Consider the following 13,897-nt stretch of genomic DNA (forward strand, 5'->3'; position numbering starts at 1 on the left):
AATATCAGTATGAGAAAACGACACCCTCTGTCTTTAGACCCTCACATTGTACAAGGAAAAACTTCCAGAGAAAAACCCACAGTTTAAAGGGAAAAATGGGAGAAACCTCAGGGAGAGCAACAGAGGAGGGATCCCTCTCCCAGGACGAGATAATACATTTTACAGCGTAGGTAGACCGAATGTTTGGAAATGCATTCATAGGGTATTATATAAATGTATAAATGCTGCATTTAAAGAAAGTAAGAAAGATTTTATTTTTGTGAAAAACTTGCTTTCATTCAAAGAGTAAGTTGAGATACTATTGTCCTTTAGTATTACGCTAGAGCAGAGAGCTTGTTAGCTGTTAGCATGAAGACTTGACGCAGTTGGGGAACACTTAGCCTGGCTTTCGCAAAAGTATAAACAATACACTTCTATAACCTTTTAAAGCTCTTAACAACCAAAGAGGTTAATAGTAAGCTTTATTAATGCTGGGAGGTGTATTTGTATAACTGTATCAAGAGCCAGAGCTAGCTGTTTCCCCAAGCCTTTAATGCTAGGCTAAGCTAAGCAAAGCTAATCACCTCCCCACTCCCAGCTATTGCTTTTTTAAGTAAGTTCAAGTAAGTATTAAGTAAGCTCTCATAGAAGGAAGGCAAACACTGCTGCAGGGAACTCTGTAACCTGAGTGGCAGGAGTGAGACTGACAATTTCCTAAAATGCTAACAAAAACAAGATGAATCATGACATCTGAAAATCAGGGATCTCAGCACCTGTCAAAGTACTTGCTGAGCTTTTGAGTGTTGACGAAGAATCCCATCAACCCCCGACAGACAAGCAGAGATGTGTGACAGAGCATTAGGTGTTACTTTTCACCTATTAAAACATGTGCCAATTACTCTCGGAAATAAATCTGAGTGATAACTATTACAGGTTTTGCAGCGGCATTAAGCACGTTGCTTTCTACTTAGTACTTACTAACTAAGAAAACCTAAAGAATGGACAAAAATATGAGAAGAGGTATTTCAAGATACTGAACTCCAGCAATGATTGTGTTCGATATGAATATTTATTTAAAAATCCAGTTTGATACAGAAATAGTCATCTATTATATGTATTATCAGACAATCAGTACTTCAGCCATGCTTTCTCTGATTAATCACGTTTTCAAAAAAGTACAAGATCATTATTTTTTCCATAACTCAACTTGTGCAAAGAAAATCCACTAAAAAGCAATAGAAACACTGACACAAAATATATAACAATTAATTCATCAAAACAATTCATTTTTCTGAAGAAGGCATCGCACAATTCCAAGAAAATCTGTGAAAGATTTAAGGCCATTTTGTACAGTTAATTATCATATAGATTTTTATATTTCAATACAACCAGTTTTCAACAAAAGGAACTGGTGCATCCTTTGTAAAACTGTACATGCAAACATAGTGCACGTTGTTAAGAAGATATGACGAGCATACAATATATTATTTGGATAGCTTTAGTAAACAAAGATCTTATGTGTGTTAACACCTCACATTGTCTATTAAAACACTCTTATAAAAAGGTGCCACACATAGGCACACACACACACACACGCTCACACGCACAAAGAATATTTATATCAAAGGCATGCACACCCGTACACACACTTTTAGGGGCAAAGTTAATGAGTTTAACTAATAATTTCTGTCCACACAAAGCAGACCAACAGAAAATAACAGGCACCAATGACTATGGCAATAATGTGTTTGTATGAAAGCAAAGAAAGGCCAACATTTTAAGTAAAACTAATAAAAACTATGATTGTTGTCATTAATTATGGCGAGATGAGCATGACGTAAGAGATGTATTTTCCTACCCTGAAATTGATTTGCTGAAGACCATGTGACTTGAAACAGGAGGTAGTTAGCCATTCAAATGGCAAGACAGGGACATCCTGTAGGCTGTTTTTATAAAAAGGTCCACCATGTAACAACAACTCCCAGGTTTAAATCTGGTCAGCCAATTATAATTTCAAAGATTTTATAAATACATTTATAGGAAGCTTCATTGAAGGTGTCAAAAAGTTGAGTACATTTTCCGTTACCTTTCTCCCTTGTTTTTGTTGGGATCATCTTTAAAAAGATATCTGAGACTTTTGAAAGAAGAAATTACATTCTTCCTCTTACAAAGTTGAATACATAAGCAATACATTTCACTGGCACTACCACTACAGCTTTTCTTGGTCTGGAATGTAAACTAGCTTACAGTGGCTAATGTTAGATAGAGTTAGCTAGATGCCTAGCTAATGATAGCTAACTTTAGACAGAGTTTTCCTGACAAATCAGTCAGTTTGATTCAGAAATGTACATGTTACCAGTAATATAGCAATTACTTTGATGAGTAGAATATTCTCATTGAACCAATAAAATAACAGTTGTTAAATATTAACCCCGTAGCCGTAATTAGTGTTAACAGTGGCTATATCAACAGGCTTTTTAAAAAGTCTTTGTATAGAAATGTGTCTCCACCAGAAGGGATGTATGCTAAGTTGTCACCAAGCACTAACATCAAACACTTAGCTGACTCTAAGAAATGTCTTGTTTGACCCCCGCAGTGCTGGATCCCTAACAGTTTTACAGTGTATCTGCTGAGGCAGTAATGAGCTGCGTAGAATGACCTGCAGTCCTAATGATGTGCCGCGCTACGCTGTGAACACAGTGGGTGGCTGCAGGAACACGACTCCACTGGCTAAGCAAACACACAGTTAGTCCAATTTTGCTACAGTGGCTACTACAGTACACAGGACTGTAAAGAAAAAAAAAAAGATTATATCAAGCTAGAGAAAGCAGCGATGTAAGATTTAAAAGAAAATGTAGAAAATGTCAGTTAAGGTTTGCTCACTGCGTAGTGTCTTAAGACATCTGGGTTGATAGTGTCACTTTCCATGTTTTTTTCCTAAATTCGAGCCACAATGTTAATTTTCACTGCTGGAAAAATGGCCAAAATTATGCAATAGACCTGAGTGCAGCCGGTAGCAGCAACTCAGCACATAAATTGTATATCAAAGACACATTTGCTTTTGAAACACACTCAAGACGTCTGTAACTAGTGTTGGATTGATAATAGATGAAAAGTCTCTATTGATAAGACATCAGAGTAATCAGCAGATTATGGGATGATCATGAGGTTTACAGTAATTAAAAGAAAATATGATAATGTTTGTGCTATAATTTAAGACTGTAGGGTGTTGATACAACAAAATTACGGGAAGCTTTAACATCACTGCAATGCTTAAATTGCATGTAATTCAATCATGACCGGAGACATTTCAAACATTTAATCGAATGACTTTTCACAAATCTCATTAACACATCCACTCTTTGAAACACTGAACAGTCCCTCAACATTCATGACAAAAACAGACCTTCATTAGGCGTCATTTAGAACAAATGATAAAGACATCCTCAGTGAATCACACAAATCATCCTCTTACACATGGTTGGCACATAAAAAATACACGTCATAAAAAAAAAAGGTTTTAAAAGCTATATCAAAGCTAAAGGTGCAATAAAAAGTACACAACGCAAAAAGTGGAACAAAAAGCCAACAAAGGGAAAAAGGTGTGTTTTTCTCTGCATTTTTGACCATTGGGCTCTTGATGCTCAAACAGTATTCAGTTTGAGAGCAGCTGTTGTCGTTTTAAACATGGGGCGGGGACGTGGTGTTGGACGACACAATGAGACGAAACCCCTGGGCACGTGGGCATCATATTGCCAAGGCAGTTTGGAGGAGAACATAGACACAGATAGAAAGAGATAGGGAGAGAGACAGGAGAGAGTCATGCATTCAGAAATCAAATAAATATGACACAAATTATATAAAATGCGAAAAAACTGAAATTGCTCATCATCTTCATCATTACAGAAAACAAATTTGCATCTGAAATGTAAAACATTTGTTTGTTAAAGTTGGATGATGGACATGTCATTAGTTTTGCACGCATTTAGTCAAATACAAAATATAACCTGATGATAGCGCTAGATGAAAAATCAGAGGATAAGCGAAATTTTACAATTCATCCTCAGGGGAACATGAATGTGTCATGATCACAAAGAGAAATGAACTTTCTCTTTGTGTCTTGTCTGGTTTGACTTCCTGTTTCCCCCTGTGTGTGATCTCCTTTCTGCCCTTGTGTCTTTACCTGCCCTCTCCAGCTGTGTCTTGTTAATGTTGCTCCGTTTATTTTATTTTATGGCACTCCTTAAAAAGATTGTTAATATATTTCAGTGTGGACCGAAGAGGCCAGCTGAAACTGCCATTCCAAGGGCAAAGCAGGATTATATAAAAAAAGCACCTGAAAAGAATAATAGTAATAAACATGCTGTCTTTTAAAAGACATTTGACACCATATCTCTGGGAAGTAGGGCAAACATTCTGCATTTCAATTGAAATCTTTGCTTATCATTACATTTTGTAATAAAACCCTTTTCTTTACTGATGAGCAAAAAGAAAAAAAAGCATTTTCTATTTCGGCTTCCCTAACCCTAACCCTAACTTGTGTGACATTTTTGAATGAAAAGTGAAAACTAAAGACTGGAAGAAAAGCTGCAAAAGGGAGATGTATAGACGGACCTGAGAGCAGTGCAGACAGACAGAGAGGGTGAGGTGACTAATGGAGATACAGGCAGACACACACTCACCCCCCCCCACAGACAGACAGACAAATGGGTAGAAGAGGTAGTGCAGGGATACTACAGTATATGCATGCACTTCACCGAGGCTACACTCATGCAAAAAGGTTAATAGAAACACAAGAATAGAGTACGGTACAGCACGGTACGGTACAGAAGAGCTACCAGGACCTGCACTGCTGCTACCTGACACCAGGAGAGAGAGAGAGAGAGAGAGAGAGAGAGAGAGAGAGAGAGAGAGAGAGAGAGAGAGAGAGAGAAAAAGAGGGAGAGGGAGAGAGAGCGAGAGAGAGCGAGAGAGAATATATCGAGCTTCATATAGAAACTGTGTGAATATAAAAGTATCAACAGTAAAAATCCTTGTTAGCGTTTACTGTAAACAATGAGTGGGTCGGAGAGAGATAAGAGAAAGAACACATGTCCGGTTATTTACAGGAAAAAAGATCAAGTGATTCCTTTGATTTGTCTGGAGACATTCTCTTCACAATGTTTCCAAAGCTGTCCTTCATTCATTCCTTCTCATCCTCCCAGGGAGCATTCAGACTCTTCCAACTCTATCAAAAAAACAAAATTCCAGACATTAACAGGAATGCTTGACGGTGGAAGTAAACAGACTCTCATTGGCTTTTCCTGTCCTCCAAAGCACACTCTCCAGGCCCGACATGCAGCTTCCTGAACACGAGAAAAAAACACCGTGATCCACGACGACAAGGCATTAGAGAGCGGCTTCAGGGAGATTGGAAGTATTTCGCACGGTGGGTTCAGCTAACCCCCGACTCGGAAACATGATTCTCCTCGGCTCCTCATATCTCGGTCTGTATGGGCTGCCCCGGCGGCGTGTAGGGAGGCGGCGCTGGGGACGGCTTGATCCCGCGGGTCCTCATGTAGGAGAGGAACTGGTCGGGGATCTCGGCCAGGACGTCTTTGGCGAGCCGCGCCATGCTCAGGATGTGGTTCCCCGTCCGGTCGATGTAGTCTCTGAACGGGACGAACTGAGGGAGAGGGGAGGGAGGAAAGGGAGGTAAATAGGCAAATCTACAGTCCAGAAGCTGCTGCCAAACTTCTAGCACAATATCGTGTTTGTACAGCGTTGGGAGGGTTACTTTAAAAAAGGAATCTGTAACATAAACTAAGTATCACAATATTAAAGGAGTTTAACCTGATTACTTTCCGTATATTTTGGATTGCGTCAACATCAAACGCAATGCAAATAAATGAAAGAAAAGGAATACCAATACGATGTTTTTTACTGAAGTGTATAATGTAAGGCAACAGAACAATGTTATCTTAGAAAAGAAGAAACCAAGATACTGTATTTAGGATAAAAAATGTGTCCACTTAAATTTAGGCTAGACCTTCAGAATAGTAGAATTTACAAAAAGTGTTTTAGTTTAATATATAAATTAAAAGCAAAGTCAATTTTTGCTATAATAATCCAGGTGTCCACTTACTGCATTCAAAAAATGAAAGTAACCTTTAATTACTAAAGCAAGTACGTCTACCTGGGTGTTTATTGATACATTGTAATCCTGCAAGTAATCCCGCGTTTTGTAACAGTAATCTGATTACGTCTTTTCTGAATTTTCTTTTCTAATTATCTCAATTATCTCAATCACAGCTAATACAATCTTCTTAAGACAGTTGTAATGTCACTGGCAAAATCAACAGTCCCTTGCTGCATTTGTCAACCTGGGTTTTAGAGAATGGTTCATTAAGACGAGGGGGAGAGGAGAAAACACTGAGGGGAGAGGAGAAAACACTGAGGGGAGAGGAGAAAACACTGAGGGGAGAGGAGAAAACACTGAGGGGAGAGGAGAAAACACTGAGGGGAGAGGAGAAAACACTGAGGGGAGAGGAGAAAACACTGAGGGGAGAGGAGAAAACACTGAGGGGAGAGGAGAAAACACTGAGGGGAGAGGAGAAAACACTGAGGGGAGAGGAGAAAACACTGAGGGGAGAGGAGAAAACACTGAGGGGAGAGGAGAAAACACTGAGGGGAGAGGAGAAAACACTGAGAGGAGAGAGGAGAAAACACTGAGGGGAGAGGAGAAAACACTGAGGGGAGAGGAGAAAACACTGAGGGGAGAGGAGAAAACACTGAGGGGAGAGGAGAAAACACTGAGGAGAGAGGAGAAAACACTGAGGGAGGAGAAAACACTGAGGGGAGAGGAGAAAACACGGAGGGGAGAGGAGAAAACACTGAGGGGAGAGGAGAAAACACTGAGGGGAGAGGAGAAAACACTGAGGGGAGAGGAGAAAACACTGAGGGGAGAGGAGAAAACACTGAGGGAGAGGAGAAAACACTGAGGGGAGAGGAGAAAACACTGAGGGAGAGAGGAGAGAGGAAAACACTGAGGGGAGAGGAGAAAACACTGAGGGGAGAGAGAAACACTGAGGGGAGAGGAGAAAACACTGAGGGGAGAGGAGAAAACACTGAGGAGAGAGGAAAAAACACTGAGGGGAGAGGAGAAAACACTGAGGGGAGAGGAGAAAACACTGAGGGGAGAGGAGAAAACACTGAGGGGAGAGGAGAAAACACTGAGGGGAAATGATCACAGTTGGTGGAGAAAAAGTAGAGATTTACAGAATGTTGCAGAAAAAATGTCAGAGGAAGAAAACAGACAAAGAACAAAGATTGGAAAGAAGATTAAAAACAGAATGATGTAATGGAGCAGAAACAGTGGGGAGAAAGAATATAATTTGAATGATGTAACACACTTCATCCTTTTGTTTCTTTGTTCACTTTTTAAAGTGGAATAAGATCTTAAGAGCTGCAGGATTATTGCTACAGACAAGAGAGCCTCTCCTAATTAAGACCTATTTTCTGAAATGAAACGCTGGTGTCTGGTTGTCTGGTGAACTGGAGGAGGTGAATGTCAAAGACTTCTACTGAACAGTACATGGAGAAAAATCCGATCCATAAGGTCAGAGGAATTAGCGGTTAAAGTGGAAACAAGGAATGTGCAATTTAGTGACATGCTTTATTTAGCCAGAATATTATGTTTTCCATTGGGGCTGCTGGGGTGTGAAATTAAACAGCTTAAATCTTTAAAATTGACATGATAGGCACAGAGCCAGCAGCTATATACCAAGACCAAGTTAATACTGATTCCCCTTCCAATGTCAGTGCTTAATATCTGTAAAATCAGACAGTTTGAAACTCGCTGACATCCTTTTTATGTCAGGTATAATGAAAAATGTGCCGCAGAACATGTGAATTAATTGCTGTTCTTGATTTAATCACAGCTAAGTTATTTTGGACTCAATAACACATAAATACATCTATTTTATAACAACTAGGTTCCTATTTTCATCTTAATACATCTCAGTTATTAAGTGCAATGAAACTGGAAGGGCACTTGGAGAGTGCAGACCTCTGCCAAGTGAAAAATAATGCCTGCATCTTCCAAGTGATTAAAATCTGTTTAAAAACTTGGCTAATGCTTCACCCTTCCACAAAGTTTCATGCAAATTGAGAGTAGTTTTTTCTATATTCCTGCTAACAAACAGATAGAGGCAGAGGTTAGACTGTGATGAGACCAAAAAGCTTGTTACGAATGTGACTTAGATCTCATGTAGGTCAACAGTTTCATGAAAGACAGAGCTACAGATAGTGCCACTTCACCTCAAAACAGGCGGTAAACTGACATACACATTCAGACTCACATATAATATGCATTTCATTATTTTCCTCACGAACCATCAGCTGTGACTCATTATTTACGGCTTTAAGACCGCTGTCCTCGTTACAATGCTAATCCACCTGCTGTACTGTAGTGAAAGAACTGCTGGCGTATTTCACTTACCTTACCAAAGGTTGTACGCTCTTACACATAGATTTTGCCTGACTAATGAGAAAAGGTATAAGACTTTTTAATTGACCTGATCACAAGCCCACATGAGAGGCCAATTTGTACTGGAAGCCCTGGCTGCGAAATGTAACCCTCGCCATGTAAGAACGGGTTATTAGCTGGCTGATAATGAGAATCTGTAGGCAGAACTGGTGGAATGTTCCAGAGATGAAACTTAGTTTGACACCACCTCCTCCTGTGCAGCGTATGTGTGTGTGTGTGTGTTCTTCAGCTTGTTAAAGAGCCAGCTAACGAGCGTGCATCACTAGCTAACGTGGGGTGAGGGAGCAAAATATGGCTGCGTTATGGAGAAGAGTGTGACTTTACTGTGTGGCACCCGCAACAAACAAACGGCTCACTCTGCATGTTTGCATTTCTTCTTTTTGCTTTGGTGCCAGGGGGTGATACGAGTGTGAAAAGGAATAATTGTCTTTGTGGGCTGATCCCTTTCAGCAAAACGACGATACAAAAGGACTTCATGAAAAGGGATGAAGACGGATGATTGACAGGCTGAAGGAATGACTAGAAACTAATCATAGTTTAGATTATGAGCAGCCAATCATAGCAATCTTGTACTTTTCAGTAGCATATTGTTGTATTTTTGAATAAATTCATGGTCTTTGTGACTGTTTTCCAATCAGTAGCTGAGCTGCCCTGTAGGCCGGGGTTCAGCCGAGGTCTCAGTTCATACACAGATACAGAAAATAAGCAGACTCTCCGTAGATACTGGGTAGACACCATTATCTCTCTGTGTATGTGTGTGGTGCATTTGTTTGTCCATCTTCCCATCTGGGGTGCAGCATGAGGTCAAGATGACCAGGTGTCTGCACCAAAAAAGATGAACAGCCTGGGCAAATGCTTTTTTAAGGCGTTCATATTAAACAGGTTTGCACAAAAACCCTTCAACACTTCCAAATAATCCTCTCAAGTTGTGATTTTGGGGGGAATGTCTTCCTGAAAGTCTTACATTGTCCAGCATCGAAATGTCAATAAACAGGTTTTTATACTTTCGCATATTTAAAGGCACAATGATTACGATTTTCATAAATACCATGTATAGACTCATAAAATATCCCTCTTAATAATCACTAGCCTTGTGTCTGAATGTTCTTATTTTGCTGTTGTTAGGACATCTCTGGGTGTTGAATTATTTTAAAAATAATGCAGAGACCAGGTCCCAGGTCGTGAGAATGGATCCAATAGGAAACCATGGAAATGGTGAACACAGCAAGTAAAGAGAGGTGAAACACCCAAACACTTAAGAGGGAATCTGGCATTCACAGGCAACTTTGAATGTTGTGTTTATAAAACAACAACCGACAAATGCTGTTCATTGTGCCTTCGAGTTATCAAATGACACGGAGATCAAGATGACTGGCAGCAGCTTTAAGGCTGTGCTATTTTCTACCAGCCAGGCAAAGTGGGCAAATGTCCTTCGGCTCTCAGGCTTACTGTGTGTCTACTTGATTTAATTGTAATTTTGTTTGGGAAAATAAGCTTTAAGTGACGTGATAAGAAACCCTTTCAGTCTGCTGTTATTATTTCAGTTTCGTGCTTTTAATCAATCAGTTAAGCATATTACTATGGAGCAAAGCTAGGGGCTGTCTTCAAGCACAGACTCATTGTAAACATTACTCAGATAAAGGGAGGCTCAGCACATATTATTTACCCCGGAGCTGTGAAGTCATTTTTTTACTGCCTTGATTTTAACAGTACTGGTTCTCAAAATACAGTCAGTATCAGTTTTACAAAAACTAATTAAGGATAACATCTGAAAAAAGTGATGATGGAGGATCACGAGGCAGAGCTCATTTGTAAACTTGGACGTGTTTTCATTTTGGATTACTGTTATCAGACAATAATGAGACAGCAGTTGGGGGGGCTGGTTTGAGACAAAGGAAGGATTATGTACCTGAACAATGTCCCTCTCAGCGTATCTCCCTCTGGATGAGATCCTGATTTCATCGCCGTCCAACTCAACCATGGCTGAGGAGAAGAAGAAAAACCCACACATTATTTCTCACTGTTGTCACTGCCAGTAAAAAACTGAATATCTCAGAAGATGGAGCTAATTTCAGCCAGATTCTAAAGAGTTTACAGAAGTTTATTATATATGAACATTACTCACAAGCAGGGCTGGGCAATATATCTGAATATAAGACCAGATGGGTTTTTTGATGTTGCATAACTTTATACGTGTCTTTTTCTGGTTTGAAAGGCTGCATTTTCAGTAAAATGTTGTCATTTCCTGAATTTATTTATTTGAATTTGATCTGTTCTTGACTTGCCTTTCCCTACTTAGTCATTAAATCCTAGTTACTGATCACTATTCATCAAAATTCCCTTCTTTGTGAATGATTTGTGAAAGCATCAATGGTCAACCTTACACTGAAAAAACTGAAGCGTTGACTTAAATGAAATATATTATGTCCACAGATTTCACATAACTGTATTAGGTGAGTTGGAAGCAATAATATTAAGTTGAACCTAATATTTTTGTATTTAAACTTCATATTATTGCTTTCAACTAACTTAATACAGCTATGTGAAATCTGTTAACATAATACATTTAATTAAAGTCAATGTTTCCGTTTTTTCAGTGTACAATATTGTCGACATCGGTGTATTTTCTCCAAAAAATTTTGGTGTTTGATTTGAATCGTGTTCATGCCTTCATACTCACCATCGAATTCTGCGGGGCCCACCCCCACGATGATAATTGACATCGGCAGACAGGAGGCCTGCAGGAGAGGAGAGGAACATATTTGAAAACTCCTCTGAGAAAACTTTCTTCCCTGTAGGGTGATGTAACTAATAGGAAGGAGAAGATCTTGTCAACATGTGTAGTACACAGCGTATGTGTAGTACACAGCGTATGTGTAGTACACAGCGTATGTGTAAGCGTGTGTGTTTTCTGCAGCACCTCACGCAACGCCGCGTGGGTCGAGGCTTCACAATGAATAATATTAGACACGAGGGAATCAACAACACGGCCAGAACTCGCTGACAGCCTATAAATGACATGTGTTTGTGTGTGTGTGTGTGTGTGTGTGTGTGTGTCACAGAGCGGGTATTTGAAAGAGTGGGCGTGTGTGTTCGGCGTATATTGAGTAATGGGTTGACCTCAGGCGGCAGAGCAATAGATGATCTTATGAAAACATCTCGTTTATTTTTCGCCCCCCTCGGTAAGGGTTTTCTTTCCACTCCAATTTTTTTTCATCTCCGCCTCCTCCTCTCTCTCAGCCTACATTTCCCCCTCAACATTTCACTATTCTCAACCTCCCTGCTTTCAAAAGGCCTGAGATGGATCACTGCCTTCACAAAAAATGCTGCTGTTCACTTTGTTTGCATTGTGCATCGTGCTCTGGAGCAGTGACAGTGATGGAGGGGACGGACGGAGGGCCAATAGCATGCTGTCAAAAGTGAGGGCAGCACAGCAAACACAAAATAAAATAACAGGAGTAAAAGGCTGCCGTCACTTCATATTTCTTGATATGCAGAGACGGGTAAAAAAAAATATGTGAACAACCCCTTATGTTAATGTTTCCTCTGATTCACAAACAACGCCTTGAGGCACCCAGAAGAGATACAGCCGTAATGATATTGCAGCTCATAAACGCCCATAAAGGTTGCAGATGATAAAACTAAGTCGTGAAATGTCCCTTCTTTTTTTTGAAGAGGGAGAGAAAATAACTAATGACTTTCTTTGTTGATTTCATTCATGTAGAATAATGGAACAGTCTACACACAGACAAGCATACACAATCCTACTTTAGACGCACAATAACAGGTTTTATCTAAACAGCAGCTGTCTCCATTGTATTGCATGTTTTGTGTAAAATATCTGCTACATAAATGAAGTTTAATCAGTGAGGAGTATTTGTTAATGTATTGTAGGACATCCTTTCTGCGTATTCTCTTTTTAGATAAGATTCAATATACTTGTATTGATCCCAGGTTGAGAAATGTGTCACAGCGACATGTAGACAAGGCATTGCTATTTAATTAAAAGTTATATAAAATACAAAATCAACAATAAATACATTTTGTAACTAAATGTAAACATTGTGTACTATTTACATTACAAGTTAACAAAGAAATTCAAGTATACATTTGATTTAGACCCCGTCCACACGGAGACGAAACGGGTGTTATCCGCTATAGTTCTTTATCGTATGGACGGTTCGTTCACACGAGGCCATAACGGAACCGCGGAAACGGAGCCCTCAAACGATAAAGCATCCCAAAGTGGGAAGGTCTGGTAACGTAACGCTTGCGGCACCGTGTGTACGCCCTAAACGATCATAGCCCCGCCTCTCCCCACCTCTCCTGCTCACCCCCGCGTCACCATTGCTGATGCGTTTCGCCAATAACAACAACAATGGCGGATCACAGGGTTGCATTAGTGCTCCAGACGCTACTGACCATGATACAGATGTTAGTGCAAAATATACAGCTCCTCTACCACAACCATCAGCAACAAGTGGACATGGAGAACTACATGTTGCTAAATCCACCGCGGAGAATAACCAGAACGGCAACCAGGCAACCATGGCAACCATGCTCGGGGGGTCTTATTCGCTGCTTTTGGTGTATTTTGTGGCGGAAGTACAGCGCCACTTACAGGCCCGGCATATGTACTACAGCGTCTCCAGCGGGTCGAGCGGTCTCGTGTGGACGGACACGTTTCTTGAGCCGATTCCGTGTGGACAGAAGACTTTTTTGATTTCGACATCGGTTCGTTTTTCGTCTCCGTGTGGACGGGGCCTTAAATGCACCGTGAGAACAATATATACAAATGACTGAATTAAGGTTATTGAAAAGGAAAAACTGAGTGTGATCTTTTGGCGAACTGACTTTTTTCTTCTTTATTTTAGGGGTTAGACTTAATGGTCGGCTGTAGATTGAGACGCACTTACGTTGACAATAGACTCCTTGGTCTGTGCCATGTCTGAGATCACGCCATCTGTGATGATAAGGAGCACAAAGTACTGGGAGCCATCCTTCACTGACGCTGCATACCTGCACAGAAAAACACACAAAACCAAACGTTTTTATTATCTTTTCTCTACGATCCTCATATCTTCTGGTGATTCACAACTTCTACATGACATATAAAGCATCATTCGGTGTGGATTTGGCTTGTTCTCAAAGGAAATACAAGCAGTATACTTGGCATTACACATCATTTGAAAGTTATTTATTCTCATTAAATAAAGTACATCTCCCTGTACATCTCTCTTTTGGTTAATTCTATACATCCTCAGCTCAATACCACTTTCAATTTCTCTTTCTGTGACCTTTCGTTCCCCCGTGAGTCGTGAACCGATTGTTCCTGACATTTACACACTGAGATTATTTCAGTTGCTCCTGCTACGCTTCACCTTTCTTCTA

General features: G+C 40.1%; 1 protein-coding gene across 1 annotated transcript in view; it reads right to left on the reverse strand.

Moving 5' to 3' along the window:
* Nucleotides 1–1,029: 1,029 nt before the first annotated feature.
* LOC117483172 (copine-8) overlaps nucleotides 1,030–13,897 on the reverse strand; it is a 74,936-nt gene continuing 62,068 nt past the window's right edge. The window contains exons 17-20 of the mRNA XM_034131384.1: nucleotides 13,423–13,525; nucleotides 11,187–11,244; nucleotides 10,416–10,489; nucleotides 1,030–5,644 (exon numbers count right to left, since the gene is read on the reverse strand). Of these exons, the coding sequence (XP_033987275.1) occupies nucleotides 5,456–5,644; nucleotides 10,416–10,489; nucleotides 11,187–11,244; nucleotides 13,423–13,525 (424 nt within the window). The 3' untranslated portion in view covers nucleotides 1,030–5,455. The remainder of the gene's footprint in view (nucleotides 5,645–10,415; nucleotides 10,490–11,186; nucleotides 11,245–13,422; nucleotides 13,526–13,897) is intronic.

This window comes from Trematomus bernacchii, unplaced genomic scaffold (assembly GCF_902827165.1).
Source record: "Trematomus bernacchii unplaced genomic scaffold, fTreBer1.1, whole genome shotgun sequence".
In the NCBI taxonomy this organism is placed as follows: domain Eukaryota; kingdom Metazoa; phylum Chordata; class Actinopteri; order Perciformes; family Nototheniidae; genus Trematomus; species Trematomus bernacchii.